The 20,866-nt window shown below is 41.4% G+C and overlaps 2 protein-coding genes across 12 annotated transcripts in view; one reads left to right on the plus strand and one right to left on the minus strand.

Annotated features, from left to right (window-relative positions):
* Positions 1–428: 428 nt before the first annotated feature.
* Positions 429–10,899, plus strand: nes (nestin). The gene is made up of 4 exons (XM_017682035.2): positions 429–1,372; positions 2,319–2,443; positions 5,016–5,095; positions 5,861–10,899. Exons 1-4 carry the CDS (start codon positions 560–562, stop codon positions 10,504–10,506), a joined length of 5,664 nt encoding a protein of 1,887 aa, XP_017537524.2. The 5' UTR covers positions 429–559; the 3' UTR covers positions 10,507–10,899.
* A 4,192-nt stretch (positions 10,900–15,091) lies between these two features.
* The window catches only part of mef2d (myocyte enhancer factor 2d), a 70,323-nt gene continuing 64,548 nt past the window's right edge, over positions 15,092–20,866 (minus strand). For all 11 annotated transcript variants that reach the window (XM_037537358.1, XM_017682023.2, XM_017682024.2 and 8 more), the window contains one exon: positions 15,092–20,247. In XM_037537358.1, the coding sequence (XP_037393255.1) occupies positions 19,851–20,247 (397 nt within the window). In that variant the 3' untranslated portion in view covers positions 15,092–19,850. The remainder of the gene's footprint in view (positions 20,248–20,866) is intronic.

A 20,866-nucleotide genomic window follows, 5' to 3' on the forward strand; every position in this document is an offset into this window, starting at 1 on the left:
TACAAAAGAACATTTCCAGAACATTATGGAATGGTTCCCAAGAAATATCCTAAGGGGAAAAATGTTATAACATCATAGAATATGTTTGCTGAATAAGCAACTGCTACTTAGGGGGAATTTCTGGAAATATGTTTTTGCTAAAAATAGGAATGCCTAGAAATAAATGACTATATAAAGACACAGCTTTAGTAAAAATAGCCTCATAACAATTACCATTCTCATTACTCAAGATCTTGAACACATCTGTTAAGGAATATCATGTGCTTGACTGCTTTCTACAAGGGGCATACACCCCCAGCAGTACTAGAGTTAAAAGGACAAATTACATCACTGCTCTCTCCTTGTCTCCACCCCTCCTCCGGCTTCCCTCTGCCCTCCCCCTCTCCTCCCCTACTATGAAAGTGTCTCTCTTTGCTGGCCATTCAAGCAAGTGCCACTGAGGCTTCTGGAGGCAACTGACCCTGGAGCCAGCCTTTCAAAACAGACACTAGAGCACAGCCATACAGGCTACAGTATAGTACTGTTATTGTAGACACAAACCAGGCTGCCTCACACTGCAATGGAGATCCCAAGTGTCCGGCAGCTGCTCCCTCACATTGGAGAGGAGAAGTACCAAATGCTGGAGCTGAACAAGAGGCTGGAGTCATACTTGGGTCGTGTGAAGCTGCTGGAGGAAGAGAATCAGCTTCTACGAGGGGAGATCCAGGCACTGCAGAGGAACAGAGATACCACAGGTCAAATCCAAACCCATGAAGAAGCCCTCAACCTGGCCAGGAGAGAGGTGCAGGCTGCCTGGATGAAGAAAGATCGCGCGGAGCTGGAGGTGAGCAACCTTGTAGAGGAGATGGAAGCGCTGAATGCACAGAGACAAAAAGAGAGGTCAGCACAGGCTGAAGCTAAGGGAAAACTAGTAGAATACAAGAAGATGCTGGAAGATGAGTGGAGGACACAGATTTGGCTAAGACAGCAGGCTGCTAATCTTGAGAAGGAGGTTTCGCTGCAGGTACAGGTCCACCAGGAGGAGATGGCAAGCCTAAAGTCCACAAGTGCCGTCTCAAAGCCTATACTACTGGCTCCTCAGCACGGCCAAACCATCAGCCTCCAGGGCCTGGGGGAAGAGTACTCCCAAAGAGCAGCCCAGGCATGGCAGGAGGCAGCAGGTGTGTATCAAAGACAGGTAGAGCAGCTGGAGGACAGCCTGAACCGGGCCAGAGCTCAGATGGCACAGATCAACCAGGAGAAGAAGGAGAATCAGCTATATGTGCAAGATTTAGCCAAAGAGCTGGAGAGCACAAAAGTCAAGAGGGAGCTCCTGGAGAAGAACATAGCCCAGCTGAGAGAGAGGCAGAATCAAGAGCTTCAACAACTTCAGGTAAAAATAAAGACTCTGCAACAGCTACTAATTCTTATCCATGTGAAAATTGCATACATACATCTAAGTTCTATTTGTTATGACATTCAGAGTGTCACTGTTAGAACAAAACCTTCTAACTCTTTTTTGTTTTACATTTGTTGACATTAACTTGTTAAATTGTCCTTTACATTGGGAGAAAATTTCATGATGAATGGACTTAGAAATAAAAATGATCCATAATTACTTGAAAAATATCTTTATTTTAACTTACCTTGAAAGTCAAGATGTTTTTTTCCCTTCCCCTGTAACGTTACTATTTTGTAGATAGATTTTTGGTTGGAGAAGGTTTTGGTCAGACGGTGCCCATTGTCAAACATCTGGTCCCTTTATCAAGCCTAAAAGCATTAGGATAATGGAATTAGCTGTACTGCCAGAAGTGATCAGCTTGAACAGTGACAAATTGTTTAAATCAATATGTGATCCAAAAAACAATGACTGGATTTCCTTTCATTGTTTCTTGTTAAAGCTCAGCTGAAAGGAAGCAAATATGAAGCAAGTCAACTATAAAAAAGCTGAGGCCACAACCAACATTCCTAAAACACAACAATGTCATTTAATGCGAATAGTCTCCATTGATTTCACAAAAAATGAAGTTACAGTAAAAGGAAAAAAAAACTTTAAGATTTCTTACTCATTGTTGCAGTCACTGGTTGACAGCACACAAAATGACAGTATGTTCATTATTGAAGGGGTTATGAGTCTACGCTGACTGTGCCCATTACAATTAAACGTCATATCTGGTGGTCTCCAGTACTATGAAGCCTTTTATTTGCCATAGAGCCATTCACCATAGAAGAGCTGTGTAATGCATTTTTGTGCTCCCCCAAATTCCTCAAACAAAGATATAGTGTTTAAATAACTGGAGAAAAAATTTCAAAACTCTTTATTGTCTATGTGTCTACAGGTTCAGGTGGAGGCTCTGGAGTCAGAGAAAGTGGATCTCGGAGAGCAGATAGGTGATCTGCTGGTTGATACACGCGACCTGCTGGAGACGAAGATGTGTCTGGGACTGGAAGTGGCCACTTACAGGTATTTATATCCTTAAAATCATCTTCCTCCCTCTCTTCCACCTCCTCATTCCCTTAGGAAAACAAATCATGGAAGATAATAACATGTAGTCTGTTTGTTCCAGTCACTCCCTTAGTTTTTCAACACTCTTATTATACATCTCCTCCAATTCAATAAAGAGCATAGTACTGCTGCTGCAAACTATGAGTTGTCACTGATAAAAAGAGCTATTCCAGCTGTCCTTGAAAGGGGTAACCTTAGACCTTAGATAAGTGCCTCTTAATGGGCTTCGCCGTAACTACCATTCAGCACTGCCCCACACCCATTCGTCAAGAAACAAACTGAAGAGACGAGCCCAGGAAGTCTGGAGTGACTAGGGTGGCTATTTGCATAACTTGCAAAAGCATTCAGATCCTTGAAATGATCCATATTTTTATAAACCCCTAAAAATAAAGGTGTAAACAATTTGGATTAATGCCATGAATCAAGCACTTTTGGTTTGCTTAGAAAAACCTTTCAATGGATGGATCTTTGAAGAAATATTTTTTGTAAATGAGATGTGCAAATATGAAGAACTTTTGTACAAAATGTCCACATAATGTTGTGGTTCTATAATGTTATTTTTCTGAGAAACATGCATCATGCACAAAGCCAAGAACCATTTAGGAACTTTTATTTTTAAGACTGTAGAACATGCCTGGTGATAGACCACTTTTGTTTCTGCTCAACTTTGTGGTTCTTTGTTAGGTTCTCAATTTAAAATTTAAGTATGTGCTTATGTTATGAGTGCAGTGTAAGTCTTTGCTAGAAATGTACTTCATTGTTTTAGTAGTGATAGTACGCCCCATTTAGCAAATACTGCACATTGTCACTGTGATATCACAACCATGCAACTGCATTTTGTTAGATTTATGTTTTCTGCACCATTTGGGCTTATCAGCTATCTTTTGCATTGTGTAAAAACATTCATGATTCATGAAAAATGGTTCAAAATGACATTTTACATTTTCCTGTAAAGTAACCAATTTGGGGATACATATATTATTGGGACAGTGACAATGTTCACATTTGAGAACCCATAGAGAACAAATTTGAAAGTTTTATTATGATATGCCCATTATTAGTAGTTGTATAAAATATTTTTTTTTCCTGAGGGTAACACTCCTTAAATAAAAGGGTATGCTGGAATTGGAATAATCCACATGTGAAATAAGAAGAATTACAGCTGCTCTGCCTGCTCATATAACCTGGATTCAACAGCCACACTCTCACAGTGATGCTCTCACACTGATGCATCTGACTGTGTGTGAAGCATATCATTAGTCACAATAGTGATGGATAAAGGCACCATTGGTGGCCTGTATGCTGCAGGTGGTCTGACAATAACAAATCTGAAACTTCATTTCCATAACAACAGACTCTGGCTCCGGCCTGCTGCTCAAGGGCAACAAAAGCCTTCCCACCCCCTTCCTTTCTTCACCCTCTACGTATCAGAAAGTTCATTCCTTCACACACAGCAAACCTTAATCCTTCACGAGTGCAAGCTAGCTGCAGTTAACGTCTCTCTTCACTACTGACTAGATGTTGACCAAAATCAAAGCCTAAAATTATAAATCTCAATCTGAAAAAAGCTGGGGACAGTTGTGAAATGGAAATAATAGCAGATAGCAGTTATTTTTAAATCCATGTTAACCCATGTTTAAAGTTACAAAGACAATATATTAATTCAGAAATTATTGATGGGAATGTTGTGAAATGGTCAAAAATATCTTAACTGATGATGCAATCATGCTTGGGCTTCCAGGAAAGACCTAGTCCTTTATAAACAAGTAGGGTTGAGGCTTGTGTCAGGCAAAATTTTAGGCTGTTTAGATTGTTTATGGAAAGGTTAGACAGAATGTTCACCATCCTAATTGTTACCACTGTAAAGTTCAAAAGTCAGGACCTGTCATGGTATTGGGAGGGGGTTATTAGAGGGCAACTTGCACATCTGTGAAGGCACCATTAACACTAAAAGATATTTTGTAGCACCATACGCTGCTTTCTAGAGAACGCCTTTTTCAAGGATGTCTCTGTTTATTTCAACATGTCAAGCAAATTCTGCATGTGTTACAACAGCATGGTTGTGTAATCAGAGAGTGTGAGTGCTAGACTGGCCTGTCTGCAGCATAACAAAAGAATGACACAAAATTATGCGTTCAAAACTGGATCAATTGGTGGTTTCAGTCCCCAAACCATTACGCACAGCTGTCAAAATGAAAGGTGATGTAATACAGTGTTACTCCCAAAAGAGCTACCAAGAATTTTGGTATTGAGGTTTGTATTATGTATAAACTGTAGTATAATGTCTGAACTGAGTCTAGGACTTTTTCAAATAGATAGTTGGTTATAAACCATTAAATGTAGTGATTTTATTTTTAATTTAAAAACACAGATTTTTGCAAACCAGTGTTTTTAGAAGGGTCTTCTATTTTCATGTACATTGTGGAGTATGTTTGTAGAAGGTTGAAGCCAGCTCTCAAAAAGTGTGTGATTGGAATTCTATGACTGCCTTTATTGTAATTACCTTAACAATCTTTTCCATGTTCTTCAGAGCTTTGTTGGACAGTGAGAGCCTGAGAGTTAACAGTCGATCAACAAGGAAGACCAGTGTCTGGACAGAATCTCTTTTAGGTGATTTTTTAATTCTTTTTTTCCATTTTTAATATACCATCACACATCTGAGATTTACAGAATTATTTTGTTGACTTAAAAAATTAAAAACATGGCTTAATTCAACTTATTTTTAAAGTCAGATAAAATAGAGTGTGTTACTAATAAAAGTATAAACACTTAAAATAAAGGTTCTCTCTGGAATGAGGTACCAAAGCATATACAAGAAATTAAGCTCCACACCACTCTACTTAAGAGTCAGTGACTCATCCCAGATCCTGAATGACACTGATAAGAATGGTCCCAGTGCTCAACCACATCACTGCCTGTAGTGCACAAGTGTGTGGGGGTGGCGTCTGCTAAATGGAGTTGATCCGGGTAATGGCAGACTCCCCATCGGTCACTAGAACAGATGGCTGTATTTCTAGTAATGGGGGCTGAGACAGACAAAGACGAGATCAATATCTATCTCCATTACTGTGTACTACTGTGTGTCCTGATTAATTCCTCTGTCAGAGGGACAAGGGCTGTATAGCCATGATTGTTCAGTAAAACTTTGCCAAATCTAATAGACTATGTTCCCTTAGTCAGATGTCTGTTTTGACCCATTCAGTATTACACTTACATCCCAAGCATTACTAAAATGAAACAATGCAAAAGAAAACAAAACTACAAATTATAGGGATACAGAATGTGCAATACTTCCTGTGTACTACAACAATTTCTCTGCTTTTTCCTTATTTTGTCCAACCTATGTTACATCTGAAACACTAATTTCATTCACAGAAGCGCTTTCCAAGCCCCATGGGATTCATCCAGGCACTCAGACCATCTCAGCTTCTGCTCTCCTCAGCAGTCCACTGACTACCTCTAGATCAACCACACATTCTAAAGCCAATCTCATGACTCCCATTGGTTCATGGAGCCTGACACGAAGCACACAGGATACACTCAAGACGGTGCAGAATGGTGAAAAGGAAGAAGGCATAAGTAAAGGGACAGCAACATTTCATAGGACATCCATAGCTACATCGACAAGGTCTCTCACTGGAACAGGCTTGGTTCCTTTCACACCTAAGAATGCTCATGAAGAAGTGAGCTGTACTACTGCCGTTTCTGATTGTGTGGTTCCTCCAGCTGTAGATGAGCCAGATACTATACCAAGTGCACATATTAAAGACGACTTGCAGAAGACCACACTCAGTATACATGTTAAAGAAGACTTGGAGGAACCCACACTCAGCGCACATGTTAAAGAAGACTTGGAGGAGCCCACACTCAGCGCACATGTTAAAGAAGACTTGGAGGAGCCCACACTCAACGAACATGTTAAAGAAGACTTGGAGGAACCCACACTCAGCGCACATGTTAGAAAAGACTTGGAGGAACCCACACTCAGCGCACATGTTAAAGAAGACTTGGAGGAGCCCACACTCAGCGCACATGTTAAAGAAGACTTGGAGGAACCCACACTCAGCGAACATGTTAAAGAAGACTTGGAGGAACCCACACTCAGCGCACATGTTAAAGAAGACTTGGAGGAGCCCACACTCAGCGCACATGTTAAAGAAGACTTGGAGGAGCCCACACTCAGCGCACATGTTAAAGAAGACTTGGAGGAACCCACACTCAGCGAACATGTTAAAGAAGACTTGGAGGAACCCACACTCAGCGCACATGTTAAAGAAGACTTGGAGGAGCCCACACTCAGCGCACATGTTAAAGAAGACTTGGAGGAGCCCACACTCAGCGCACATGTTAAAGAAGACTTGGAGGAGCCCACACTCAACGAACATGTTAAAGAAGACTTGGAGGAACCCACACTCAGCGCACATGTTAGAAAAGACTTGGAGGAACCCACACTCAGCGCACATGTTAAAGAAGACTTGGAGGAGCCCACACTCAGCGCACATGTTAAAGAAGACTTGGAGGAACCCACACTCAGCGAACATGTTAAAGAAGACTTGGAGGAACCCACACTCAGCGCACATGTTAAAGAAGACTTGGAGGAACCCACACTCAGCGCACATGTTAAAGAAGACTTGGAGGAGCCCGCACTCAGCGCACATGTTAAAGAAGACTTGGAGGAGCCCACACTCAGCGCACATGTTAAAGAAGACTTGGAGGAGCCCACACTCAACGAACATGTTAAAGAAGACTTGGAGGAACCCACACTCAGCGCACATGTTAAAGAAGACTTGGAGGAGCCCACACTCAGCGAACATGTTAAAGAAGACTTGGAGGAACCCACACTCAGCGAACATGTTAAAGAAGACTTGGAGGAACCCACACTCAGCGAACATGTTAAAAAAGACTTGGAGGAACCCACACTCAGCGCACATGTTAAAGAAGACTTGGAGGAACCCACACTCAGCGCACATGTTAAAGAAGACTTGGAGGAGCCCACACTCAGCGCACATGTTAAAGAAGACTTGGAGGAGCCCACACTCAACGAACATGTTAAAGAAGACTTGGAGGAACCCACACTCAACGAACATGTTAAAGAAGACTTGGAGGAGCCCACAATCAGCAAATATGTTAAAGATGACTTGCAGGAGCCCACATTCAGTGAACATGTTTCAGAAGACTTGCAGAAGATCCTTACTGAGAATCAATCAAAAGCTAGACAGGATACTTCTGGCCCTGAGAAAGCAGCATTGATCAGTTTGCCAGCTGGACATCTGAGTAGCCTTCCCCAAACTCCAGAGGGAGAGGCGTCCTCTAATCTACACACAGAGAATACAAAGGGGTCAGAGGATGGAGAAGAAGAGGAGACTGAGGTGTCTACTGAGATGGCTCAAATATCACATGCGCCGATGTTTTCATGGGAGGAAAATGATACGGCAATACCAGAGGAGAAAGATGTAGTCTCTGAGCTAGAGCTTGAGTCAGAAAACACCAGTGAAAACTACATGCAAGAAAGCAGAAGAGACAATACACTAACAGATTTAAAACAGCTTGGTGAAGACAGTGAGAACCCAGCATTGCGATTATATGAACAAACAGCTTTTCATTCCATAGATGCATTTAGCCATGATGGGAAAAAGAATGAAATTATAACATGGGAAGGAGATGCAAAAGAGAGTGTTTCCAACATCCCTGGAATGGAGTCACTCGACAGTGCACCTGAAGTAGAAAGACAGTCAATAGAAAGGTGGGAGGAAATGGATATGACTGAAGAAATAGAAGATGAGGCAGAAGTTGAACGTTGTGGCACAGACGAGCAGGAATGTCATCATTCTGATGTTGAATTGCAAGAAGAGGAGACAAAAAGTGATTCTGAAACTGAAGAGATTAAAATGGAGGTGAAAAAAGAAGAGAAAGTGTCTGATGGAGAAGAAGAGAAAGAGGAAGAAGAGAGGAATATGGATGAAGATATTGCAGTTATAGATGAAAACTCAGCTAATACTGGGAAGGAGCCTATAATACAGGGCTCTTCTGCCTTAGAGGTTGAGGTTGATCTACACAGGAATTCAGAACACACAGAGGAAACAACTGACTTAGTGGTGGACACATATCAGGATGACCATCTTTTAGTTGAAGATCATGCAGAAGAAGAACAGATACAAAGTGATGAAGATGAATCATTAAACATCTCCGCTTCATGGAGAACTGACCTTGGTGAGGCAGATAGCTACAATCAGGAGAATACACTAGCAGACACTCGTCCCCTCATACATTACAAAAGTGATGAAGAGGCAGATGCCAACACTCAGGTGTCTCATATGGGAGTGAGTGACAGTGAGGAAGAAAGGGAGAAATATGAAGAGGTCCTCATGTGGAGCCAGAACATCACCAAACGCTTTGATACTATGGAGGACCTGTCTGAGCAGCCCGAGAATGCCTACTCTGATGATGTAGTATTGGCGGAATCAGCTCAAACTGTGGTAGAAGAGAACATTGATGAGATAACCAAAGAGGATCCTGTAGAGCCTGTGAGTGAGGATATTATTCAAGGTAAAATTACTGATGTGGATATCAATGTTGACTTACTGAAGGATGACACTTTGGTGGATCTTGTAGAAAATGACTTTAGGAATCGTGAAGAGAGTAGTCAAGGTGTGGAAAAGACAGAAAAGAAAAATCAGGTTCTCTTGGTTCAGGAACGAGAAGAGAACTCAGGTTTAGAAGACTGGAGTCAGAGTTTCGTCAGTGAAACCGAGCAACATGCTCTTCCATTTGAGCAGCCTGCTACTGGTGAGGATAACATTGCCATTACTAATGACAATACAGAAAGCTGCAATATGGAGTCCTTCGTGCAAATCAAGTCAGAGGGAGAAGGTGAAAGTGGAGTGAAGACACACTCTGACTATTTCCCCCTAGTCACAGACAAACCACAGCTTGAACCATACCAAGAACAAGCCTTGGAAGAAGAGTCCCTTGAAATGTCATCAACAGAGACCACATATTCAGATGTTTTTCCAACTGAATCAAATTTGACTGAAGAACAGGCCTTTACAAAAGAGGAGGAAGATAAACAGTCAAATCTGTTCACTCATGCAGATTTCACAGACAATCTTTCTCAACACAGTGGGCTGAACAGTCAGCCAAAAAGCCAGACCAACATAGCCAACTCAGACTTGGAAGAATCCAACAGCTCAGAAGATGAGTCGCCTAATGCTAGCCAGTGCTCTCACCTCCTTAGCCACGCAGCAATGTCAACCAAGCTTTTAGACTTCAGCAATACTGCTAAATCTGGTGATGCCTCAAAGCATGATTCAGTGTCCTTCACAGGCCTTCTGGAGGAGGTGATGAAAGGGAGGTTTGAGAAAGACAGCATTGAAAATTATAGCACTTCTCAGGAAGCAGAATGGGAGAGTGTAAGTCAAAACAAAGAGGAAGAGCAACTTTCAGTGGATAATAGCAGCAGTGGAATGCACGGAAATAACAGCAGTCTTCTTCAAATGCAAGAATGGGAGGATATGGACCATCCAGACATCACAGGAGCATCCAATAACATCCTCAGTGGTATGACTATAAAGGACAACAACAAAGCATCAGAAAAGGAAGATATTTTCCAAGGCAGTGTCCTGAATGAAGAACCTCAAACCAAAGAAAAAGAAAATGACCTTCACAGCTTCTTCACATCAAGCATAAAGGAAGACATCTGGAATGCAACAAAATATGAGATGGCTGCTACATTTGTCTCAAATGAGTCAATAGACACAACAAACACCATTCATCCAAACCAGAGCATGAACTTTGAGGAGGACTGGGGAGACCTGGGGAGCCTGAAAGCAGCTAATGGGAAACCTGAGAAAGAGATGAGCATGTCTACAGCTCAATCAGAAGAGGAAGAGAAAAGGGAAGAGCAAGAGATGCCACAGGCAAAACAGCTCCAGTGTCAAGATGTGAAAGTTGGACAGGTGGAGGCTGTCCAGTCAGATGACTCTGTTGATGACGGAGACTCCTGGTCCTCTGGTGAGGAGTAATGCTATTGTAAAAGCATTATCATCCCCACACACATATTTATTTATATTTTTTGTTGCAGCATATATAACACTAACTAATAACCAAAGGCTGAATCTAGGAAAGAAAAATGGAAGTATAATCACTGCATATTTGTGCTCTGCTAATAAAAATGTCTCTGCTTAGTAGCGTTATGTCTTCATAAGGGGAATTTGTGTGCATTAGAGTTCTCATCACAGTGAATTTCTTTTTCTAAGAAATAAACTGAATAAGATGGTACTGCTAGGAATTTCTAAACAATATGTCACAGACACCTTTAGTATTTGCATCCATTCTTGCTACACAAAAGATAATACAATTGTTTTAGAAGTTTGGGACACAATTTGGAATACTCTGAAAATAAAACCATGAGCAAACAATGCTTTGAGTTGGGTTCATTCAGTGTTCAAGGGTATTTAATCAAATAATTAAACAATAGCACACAGGTTTATGCCAGTCCTGGTGACCCCATATGTACATCCTTCCACTATGAGAAGACAACTCAACATTATGAGTTTGAAAAGATGTGCAGCTGTCAAGAAGCTCTTACTGAGAAAAAGAAATAATGAATCCAAAGCAAATTTGCAAATCAGACAAAGAAGCTACTGGTGTTCTCAGAACCATCGACTGGCCACCCCTGAGTCCAGACCTTAACGTCAATGAATGTGTTTGGAATAAATTGGATCATGAAAAGCAAAAAAAAGTGCAATCAACTTCCAAGACTGAAAAAGCTTTCTATAGATTTCCTCAAAAATCTGAAGGCAAGTCTCCTGAAAAGAATGGATCTATAGTAAAAGTAAACACAAAGTTAAGATTTCTGTGTAATTTTTATTAAATATGTTTTCTGCTTATTTTTCCTGACACTCAAAAATGAATAAAGTGAACTGTTACTTCTGAACAATACTGTACCACAAACTATTTCTTCAAAAAGATTCAGTAAATAAAATCATTAATTAAGCTTCTGCTTTGCAGCAGTTCCAGAAGACCTCAGCTACTGTGTAAATGAGTGTCTCGATGAGTGGGCCGGGGTGCTGTGGGAGGGCTGAGGATTTTGGAATTGTTGGAATTCTCCCAGTGTCAGTGACCTCACCTCCTCCAGCTCACAATGCAGCCTAGGGCCTACACCAACATAGTAAATAGGCTGCAAGATTAGGTAGAGAAACCCCACTACAAGTAACAAAAGATGACTTCACCTTTCTCGCCATCTGCATTTCTGTGTGTGTTTGCGGAGAGAGAGGGGGGGGGGGCCTCGGTCTGTGCTGACACAGTAATTGCATTACCTCAGCAGTCTGCAATGCTCTTTTTCTCTCTAAATAGGTTTCTCCATCCTTCTGCTCTGAGTCGTCATTATCCAAGTACCCAGAAATGGGCATGTGTTGCGCACACACATGCCCCCCCTCACAAAAGGGCATGAGGATTTACAGGCTCCTCTGTGAGCTGTAACAAAAGGGGCTATGGGGAGCGGCATGCCGCTGCTCTGCTCTGTCCCCTCAGCACCTGTTCTCTCTCGAGACCACAGTCACATCCACCAGCATCCTGTAGCATATGACACAGCACAATCCCTCCTGATGCAAGAGCCTGCAACTCGTTTCTAAAAGCAACTGATTTTATGAATGCTATTTTAAACTCCAGCAGTGGTCAAGACTGGAGTATGGGTAGGGCAAGCTGGTTCTAGATCAGCACTGATAGGCTGGTTCTAAGAATCCCAAAACCACATGATCACTCAATATCCAGCAGAGATTAAAGAGGCATATTTGAGTCAAGTGACCACCAAATGGTGAGAGCATGGCTTGAAATAAATGTCCTGTAGGTCACACAGTGAGGGAAAGAGGAGTGTAAAAATCACAGAAAGCCCTAGTAGTATCTTCTAAGTTGAGTCGGCATGGGGTGCTCAGTACCCCTTAGCCATATGCCTCCATTATAGAACTTCCATTGATTTCTTCAGCCTAACAGCTGCTGGCTGATTGAGAATGTGTCAAATTGGACAGGGCATGACTTGGCATGTGCTCTATTAGTCAATTTAATCAGCCCTGAGTGCTGGACATTCACATGCAAATTTGGCTCATTCAAATGATGGCACTTGTTCTAATGCTTGTTCTAGTGTTTAGTTGATTACTTATTTTTTTCTTCAATTTGTTATTCAATTACATATCAAAAGTTGTTAGAATCATGAGAATGTCCACTCCTCCATGTCATTCACATTAGGCAGCAGCTGAGAGGGGCAGAAAGCCAGCTTAGGGAGATCAAACAGCAAATCTGGACATGTGTTAGAAGGAATTCTTGATCACCCACAGCAACTGCTATGACAAATGGAAAATTTCAATGACATTGCTTCATGAATACTAATCCACCATCATGTGATATTAGAGCAGTACTGATGATACAGCATTAAAACCAGAGGTGGGCAAAGTAGCCCTAACTTCAAGTAAGAGTATTGCTACTTTTGTGAAATCACTTAACAAACATGCCTTTCTATAAATAAACTTGAGCAGAAGTACAAAAATAGCAGGTCACAAAACTACTAAGTTCACTACAGAACTGCACTTCTTAGCACATCCATCTATCAGCACAGTAACAGAAGTAGGTTAGGCTCTGTTCTTCTCTTTTCAGCAACACTTTGGTCTACAATAAAATGATAAACCTCAAAAGTCAGAGATGTGACCAATTACAAAGCAGTACAAATGTGGTCACTGATGTAATAATCAGATTAAACATAAAAAAGACAGAATAGTTAAATGCTAAAGTCTAAAATGCAACCTCAGAAAAAGTAGACACCATTGCTCACAAATTGAAAGAAATGTACTCAGAGAAGCACAAACCCTGCATAACTGTACTTTAAATACTAAATGAATGTCACTGGTTACTATGTACCAGTGCTTTCTTGCTTCAGAAATACTGTTTTTAATTCTATAAAACAAATATGCTGAAGATGCTACCAAGCATCTTGAAAGTTTTCAACTAACTGGCAGAAAAGTGCTGTAAAGGAATAAAAAGTTAGATGTGTCCAGAATGACGAGCAGAGCTGCCTACAGATATTCTATAATGACTGAGAAGGCAGTTTTCATCCAGAATGTCTAATATTTGAAAAGATAGCAAAAGTAGTAAGCTTATCGATAAATTACTGTAAAAAGATTATCTTCAAATATTTTTACATTTCCCCCAAAAAAGCTTGAACTACCAAATAAAACATTAAAACACCTTTGGTTATTGCAGTTCAATCTACACTGTATGAGTCATTCAGTAAAATATCAGCAATTATGGAAAGTTATGAAAGTGATTAACTTTTGAACAGTAGCATCTAGAGATTTCATAGTACTTTACCCACAATGAACAAGGCATGCTTTTACAGAGATAGAGAGAGTGGCAGATCCCCAGACACCGACTCGGTCAGATAAAGAACACGGTCAGCGCTGGTTTTTAAGGCCAAGACTGGGATTAATCGATCTTTGAGAAACATTCATTGTTATGTGATACTCCATTTTAAGGAGACATATCAAAACTTCTATTGGCACTGAAGAAGCAGGCAAAGCTCCTTTGGAGGAAGCTTACTGTAAGAGTGCATTATATGGTTGAGAGTGATTGAGTGCAGATTGCTGGAGAGTTGTTATTTTTAGGTCAGCAGGTGAGCAGTGAGGGGGCAGTCTGGGACTGACACGGCCTTAAGAGTTGCACTTGACATTGCAACTGACAAACTCAGCTGGCACTGTGGTCACCATATGCCTGGTGAGCATAGTCTGGAACTCCCAGCAATACTCACACCCTTATTCTGGAATCATCATGATGTGTTCTTTCACAATGCACTGCTGGTCATCTGACAAGGCAAAGACTATCTCCTCTGAAAAAGAGGCACATTTTTATTAAACTACATCATTCTTGAAAAAATGTCTGGAAATAAAGGGCTAAATTGATCACTCATGAGCATGACAAAACTGGACTGCTGTGCAATTCCAAGTTTGATCAGTGGTGGCAACACTAGCCCATACTGCCATCTAGTGGACATATATAAAAAGCACATTTTGGTTTCTTTAGAAGTAACCTAGAGCCTCTGGAGTCCTACACCAGTTTAGTCTGGGATTGGTTTCCCATTATGCTTTCTTCAAAGATTCTCAAAGACTGAAATCCAGATTAAAAGCATCATTAAGCCTGGATGGACATGGTCAGGCTTGCTCCTTTGTTCCTTAGGGAGGAAGGATGAGGGAATAGTTTTCAAGCAGGGATGCTGCCAGCAGACATACTCCAGCTAACCCAGTAAAAATGAACAGATACCCTTCAGTAACTTGGTTACTCCATAGTTAACTCTATAGTTAACTCCTGAAGTCCTGTAGGCCCCTGTATTGCTCAGTTTTGTGTTTATCTTGCTCTGATTCAGCCGATTCAGCTCCCGAAGGACTGATGACGTGACTCAGGTGCAGTAAAACAAGAAACTGTGCAGCGCAGGTGGACTATAGGAATGGAGTTGAGGGAAAACTGGGTCAACAGCTTGAGCATTCAGTCCCTATGGCTGGATCAGCATAAAACCATCAAAGCACATTCGGACAGAAGAAAAAACACTCAAAATCAGACCCGCACTTCTTTGTAGGTCAACTTGTCTATTTAATATATAAAATACGGTAAAACATACGCAAAAGGGCAGGGTCATAAAGGACAAATGGATACTTTGGTACAATAACAAACACTTTTTTGTAAAAGCAGTATATAATTTGTAATAACATATCAGTGCATACTTTGTTTATGAAAATATACACAAATTGTATATCATTCTCCGAAAACAACAGAAAATATTTTTTTTGTTTACAACAAAACTCAAAGCAGACTAGCCGAACACAATATATTAGCTATCATTTTTCTTTTTAAACTTTTTTCTTCAATTTCTATTCTAGTTGTGTGTGGTGTATATTCTTAATGAAATTACATTTCAGTTTCTTTATAATATGACTCATTCTTTGCTTGTTTTTACGCCCATGCATTGACATCTGTGTCTGATCTGAATAAATTAATCAAGTGGATATCTCTACTCCTCTATGTGTAGAGACAGTTTTGTACAATTGACTAAAAATTGCAGCATTGAACTGGTCATTCTTTCAACTTGTTGAGCACTTCCCTCAGTTACCAATAAGTATTTATATCACTACTGTCATTTTGTTTTACTTAATGAATCGTGCAATATTAGTAACACCCCTTTGAAGAAAAAAGAAAAACAAACAAAAAAAACAAACAAAAAACTGAAAAAGACATTTATATAGTATTTCATGTATAATAAAATAAAATCAAATTCAAATAAAATAAGATGCCTAAGCTACATGAAAAAAAAATTCAGAAAATAAAAAAATTATCATTATCATCAAAGATGATAACTGTAATGGTAATGATAATCATTATAACAATTATAATAAAAACAGACAATAGAACTGTCACCAGCACAAATTAACACTAGAAAAAATTGAGATTCTCTAAACATCATCATACATGGGGGATATGAGGGGGCAAAAGTTAACTATTCACGTGACGATTGTCTTTCCTTTTGATTATGATGACTCCTACCATTACCAAGAGATCCTTTCCAGAGCTGATGAACATCACACCAAACACACTCCTCAGAAATCAGCGAATTTGTTCAAAGCTCAGTCTTAATGTCTACAGGTGTTCCAACATGCTGACCAGAAGGGGCTAGGATCTGTTGCACTGTTCTATAGGAAGAGTCTTTCTAAATCCTGGTCCTAGAGGAGCTCTGTAATGCACGCTCACTGCATTAACTCATCAGCTAACGAGAGAGCCTGAATGCATATAAAATTACTTGAGTGTGCAAGATCAGGAGAAACTACACTGTGCAATACAGGGGTCCTCCTAGACTAGGACTGGAAAAAACTATAGATGTGGTGCCACTCTCTCCTCACGGCTCTGGCCTCCAGACTAAGCCCTCCTGCATTCCTATAAACTTTCAAGGTTACGAGTTCTAGAATGATATCAAAGTTCTATAGATCTGACTGCGCTGAGCAGATTTCAGGCTTGAAGCTTGCACACAGCCACCAAAAGTGCGTGCTCTCACTGACCACCCTCAAAGGTACACCCAAAATCATACAGTACTGCATCTGAATTTGTGTATGAGTAAGTTTAATCTTGGCTGACAGAGATGGGTTACTGGTCATGGTGGTTTTAGGCGAGACGGCTGCTTGCGCTTAAAGCGTTAATCTTCCACAAGCGTAAGACAGAAGGACAGTGAGAGAAAGTGAGTGAGAGATGCTGGAGTATGGAGAAGGGGGAAAGTGAGGTAAAGAAAAAAAAATAAGACTGCCAAAGCAGGTCTTACCTGAGTGGACATGAGTGAGCTATTTCAATATGTAAGCTGAGAGAACAACCAAATTAAGCAAGCTCTAAGCTCAGGTTTACTCTAGTTTTGGGGAACACCTTTATAAGGAGCAAGTAAAGCATCTCATTAGATCTGACACAGCTAATCTCTTTTCCAATCATTTCATAGATAGAGCTTTGAGGGAAAATGCCATAATAGAGGCTAAAGATTTGGGATACAAATACACATACAGCACAATCAAAGTCATTTTAAAAACTTGCCATATTCTGTCCCTAGACTTTGAACAGTGACTGCTGGATCTCTAAACCCACCCTATTCTTCATTATCAATATCAAAGAGACTTCCTTCATTCTATTCACTTATGCACTACACTAATGCACCATAAAACAATTTGTGTACATCATTGTTTAAATAATAGACATTTCTCTTTTTTTGCGCTTTGAGAATTGCACATTTGCAACACGTGTCAAGTCTAATCTATTATGTTTACAACGTTCGTTCTTTTCTTTTTTTTCATTTTTTTTTTTTTTTTTTTACAAAAGGTGACATTTTTAGGTCTTCAATAATTGTTCACCGTCAAAACTGAGACATGAAACATGGGGCCATAATCACACAGGAACATCTTCTTCCCTGAATGGCACGCAATGGTCTCTGAGAGGAGGGATGGAGTGAGCCTTTAATGCAGAGCCCCATCAGACCACATCTTTAGGCAGTCCATCGTGGACAGTCCTGCAGTTCTGCGTGAGACTGAAAGCCCTGTAGTCAAGCCAGCGTGGAGCAGAAGGAAATGGAAGCAATGGCAGGCGGCAATCCATTGATCAAAGTGATCAAGTGAGAGAGGAAATGAGGGCAATGAGGCGTGGATTCTGGAGAAGTCCTCTCTGGCAAGCGCACGTATGCATGGAGGGAGGTTGGAGGCGGTGATGTAGGATGAGCAGAAGAGAACCCCCGTTTTATGAAAGACCTGACTAGTAAAGAGGGTAAAGGGTTGGTACGTTGGGACGCTGGGGGTTGATTTAAAGTGCACTCCATCAGAATAATCCGAAAAAAAGAAAAAAGATTCACTCCTAAACAGTCATATCCATGTCTGTGTCCCTTGCTGTATCTCTACCCAGCTCGCTTGCAACATAGTAGTTTATTTACACATAGAAATAGAAAGACAGCTCCACTGAGAGTTATATCTCTGCTTCAGGCAGATCCAGCACAATGTGTATGATCATACACATATCTCTATGTACAGTCCCCTTTGCCTGGCTTATCCTCAACGCAGCATATAAAGCCAGGCTCCACTCCATATCTGGAATGCCCCAGACTATTTTAGATTCTTTGCGCCACTGTGTTCAGAGTTCTAAAACTCAAGCAGAGCTCTATTCCACTGCATTTTGAGGCCAAAGCCACGTCATGGTTTCATTGCACGCTCTCCAATCCTCTCCTCTCAGTACACAAGAGCCTTTACAGGAACATGGTGTGGGGGGGGGGGGGGGGGCCCGGGTATTTACACGCTTTGAAAGCCTACAAACCCACGGCCCTGAGCCCTTAATGGCTCAGATTGTTTCTAAACTCTTCTGGCTCCTTAAAACAACAATTTAAGAATACTTGTTTCATAAGATTAACTAACAAAAAAAAAACAAACAAAAACTTTGCAGCCAGACAAACAAGTAATAAATACAGAATGTGTTAGGCTGCTTCTCACGTAAACCAGCGGTAGTGACACTAATACAGCTGCCCACTCTAAAAACGTAGAGTGTTCCAGCTGAGCAATGTGTGTATACACTTGTATTTAATATCAGGACTGGATTTCAAATTGTACAAATAGGGCTACATTTCCACCTGACTATACCATACGTACAAACATACGTAATTGCGTATACAAAAGTGATGAAACTGGAAACAACAACCAAAAAACAAAAAAAAACAAAAAACACGCGGTCACCTCTCCTACTCATGAGGAGCTACCAAGAGCTCTCCATTTGAAGGTGCACTGGTGATGAATTTGGTGCAAGTCGGTGATGAAAAGCAAAAACAAGAAAGAAACAAAACATTGAAACTGGAACTGAGCACTTGGCTATTTACCTGTATCTCTGTCTCACTGTTTACACACATACGCACACACATATATATTATTCTCAGTCTGTCCCCAAAATCTATGTAGGCCAATGAGTTTACCTCATGGACTTAGTTGCATCAAATCACCATAGTTCTTCCCTGAAATACGCACACTGCTTATTTTGTTTTTCAAATCTTGATTAGGCTAGCTGTACATGAGAGCTTCAGACTTAACCTTTTGCATTATTTATGAGACGCAGGTCCTGATCAAATGTGATTAAAACAATGCATATGGCATTATCAAACATACTGAAAGTCAATACTATAGGCAGCTGTTTGAGCAATGGTAGCGAAAAGAAGAAGAGTGTAGAGAGTCAAAAAGATAAACAGCAAACACAAGTCATCTCACACATACACACGCACACAGGAAAAAGAAAACGCAAGAGAGAAAAAACCGCAAACAACAATAACATGACCTGGAAAACAGCTTCAGTGAGCGGCTATTCTACACAACACAACGAGCGGCTTCAGTTTGGTTGTCATAAACGGTTTCACCAGAACAGTACGGCTGGACTTGGATCAAAAAGGTAAAGCATGTCAGTGCAGAGAGGACCAAGGGTGAGGACAAGGACTGAGCAGAGGTCAGTGAGGCCAGCATCCCCTTGAAGAGACCCAAACGTCCAACCCTACGTCTCGACAGAACCGTCCGGTTCCCTGCGGGTTAACTCATGTGCACATGGATTGGCGACTTTGTCCATCTTTTTGTGTGCGTGTACATATAAGAAGACCAGTATCGTGAGAGAGAGAAACAGAGGCTGAGAAAAGTTGAAAACGAGTGTGCATAAGTGGACTCATGCATGTGTGCCGGGTGCAGCTGAAAGAAGCGTGTGTCACAGGGGAGGTGGGGTGCGTGTGTGTTTGTGTAAGTGTATATAAGTGTGAAAGAGGGTAGCTCTCTCTCATTTGCTTGTGTGTTTATGTGACCCAGGTATCCAGTCTCATGCGCTTGATGTTGGCTCCCTCCTGCGGTTCCGAAGAGGCTGCCTGCTCTCCGGAGGCTCGGATAGGCCCCAGAGCAGTGGCGCTGAAATCAGGAGCTCGTGCCTGGCCTCCGTCGTCCCGGTCACTGCCCTCGCATGAGCTGCCATTGCTGCTGATGCTGTCAACTGGAGAGCGGCCGGTAGGCTCCAGACGCAGTGCCCCCGGGTACTGGGTGACTGTCAACCCTGTCACTGAACCCGGTGCCACCGACCCGCCCGTAGAGCTGGGGGTGCTTCGGTCACGGTTAGGAGAAACAGGCTCAGATTTGATGCTCACGCTGGGGTTAGTGTTCACCGTCAGAGTGGCACCATGAGGGATAGGACCCACCGGCCTGAGAAAGAGAGAGAGAGAGAGAGAGAGAGAAAAAGAGAGAGACAGAGAGAGAGAGAGAGAGAGAGAGAGAGAGAGAGAGAGAGAGAGAGAGAGAGAGAGAGAGACAGAGAGAGAGAGAGAGAGAGAGAGAGAGAGAGAGAGAGAGAGAGAGAGAGAGAGAGAGAGAGAGAGAGATTAATAATCTGTTTAAATATTACCTGTCTAACCATCATTTAGCCAACAGGAAAACAGCGTGGGGAGATTACAATACAAAGATGAAGTGCTGACTGACACAAAGTGCAACCACTGAGACAAAACCAGAGCCCATGACAACAGGTCTTGACAAAACTGCCACTTAAACAAAATACAAACTGTCCTGAATTAACAGCAGAGCCGTCCCAATGGAGAAAAGCCAAGCATAATGCTGTATGTGTGTTGTGTGCATGTGAAGTCCTGTATACTTGGTATTAAGACATAAAGATGTTATGGAGGCAACAGGACAGCAGTTTGCACCACCCTAAGCCATGCAGCCTCACTCTGTTCTCTTTCTCTCTCTCAGACCAAGGTTCAACATCATTCCCTTAACCACAGAACAAGCCGCCCTAAGTGTGCGGGGTGCTACAAAGGACACCTGCGAG

The sequence above is a fragment of the Pygocentrus nattereri genome, chromosome 3, assembly GCF_015220715.1.
Source record: "Pygocentrus nattereri isolate fPygNat1 chromosome 3, fPygNat1.pri, whole genome shotgun sequence".
Taxonomy (NCBI): domain Eukaryota; kingdom Metazoa; phylum Chordata; class Actinopteri; order Characiformes; family Serrasalmidae; genus Pygocentrus; species Pygocentrus nattereri.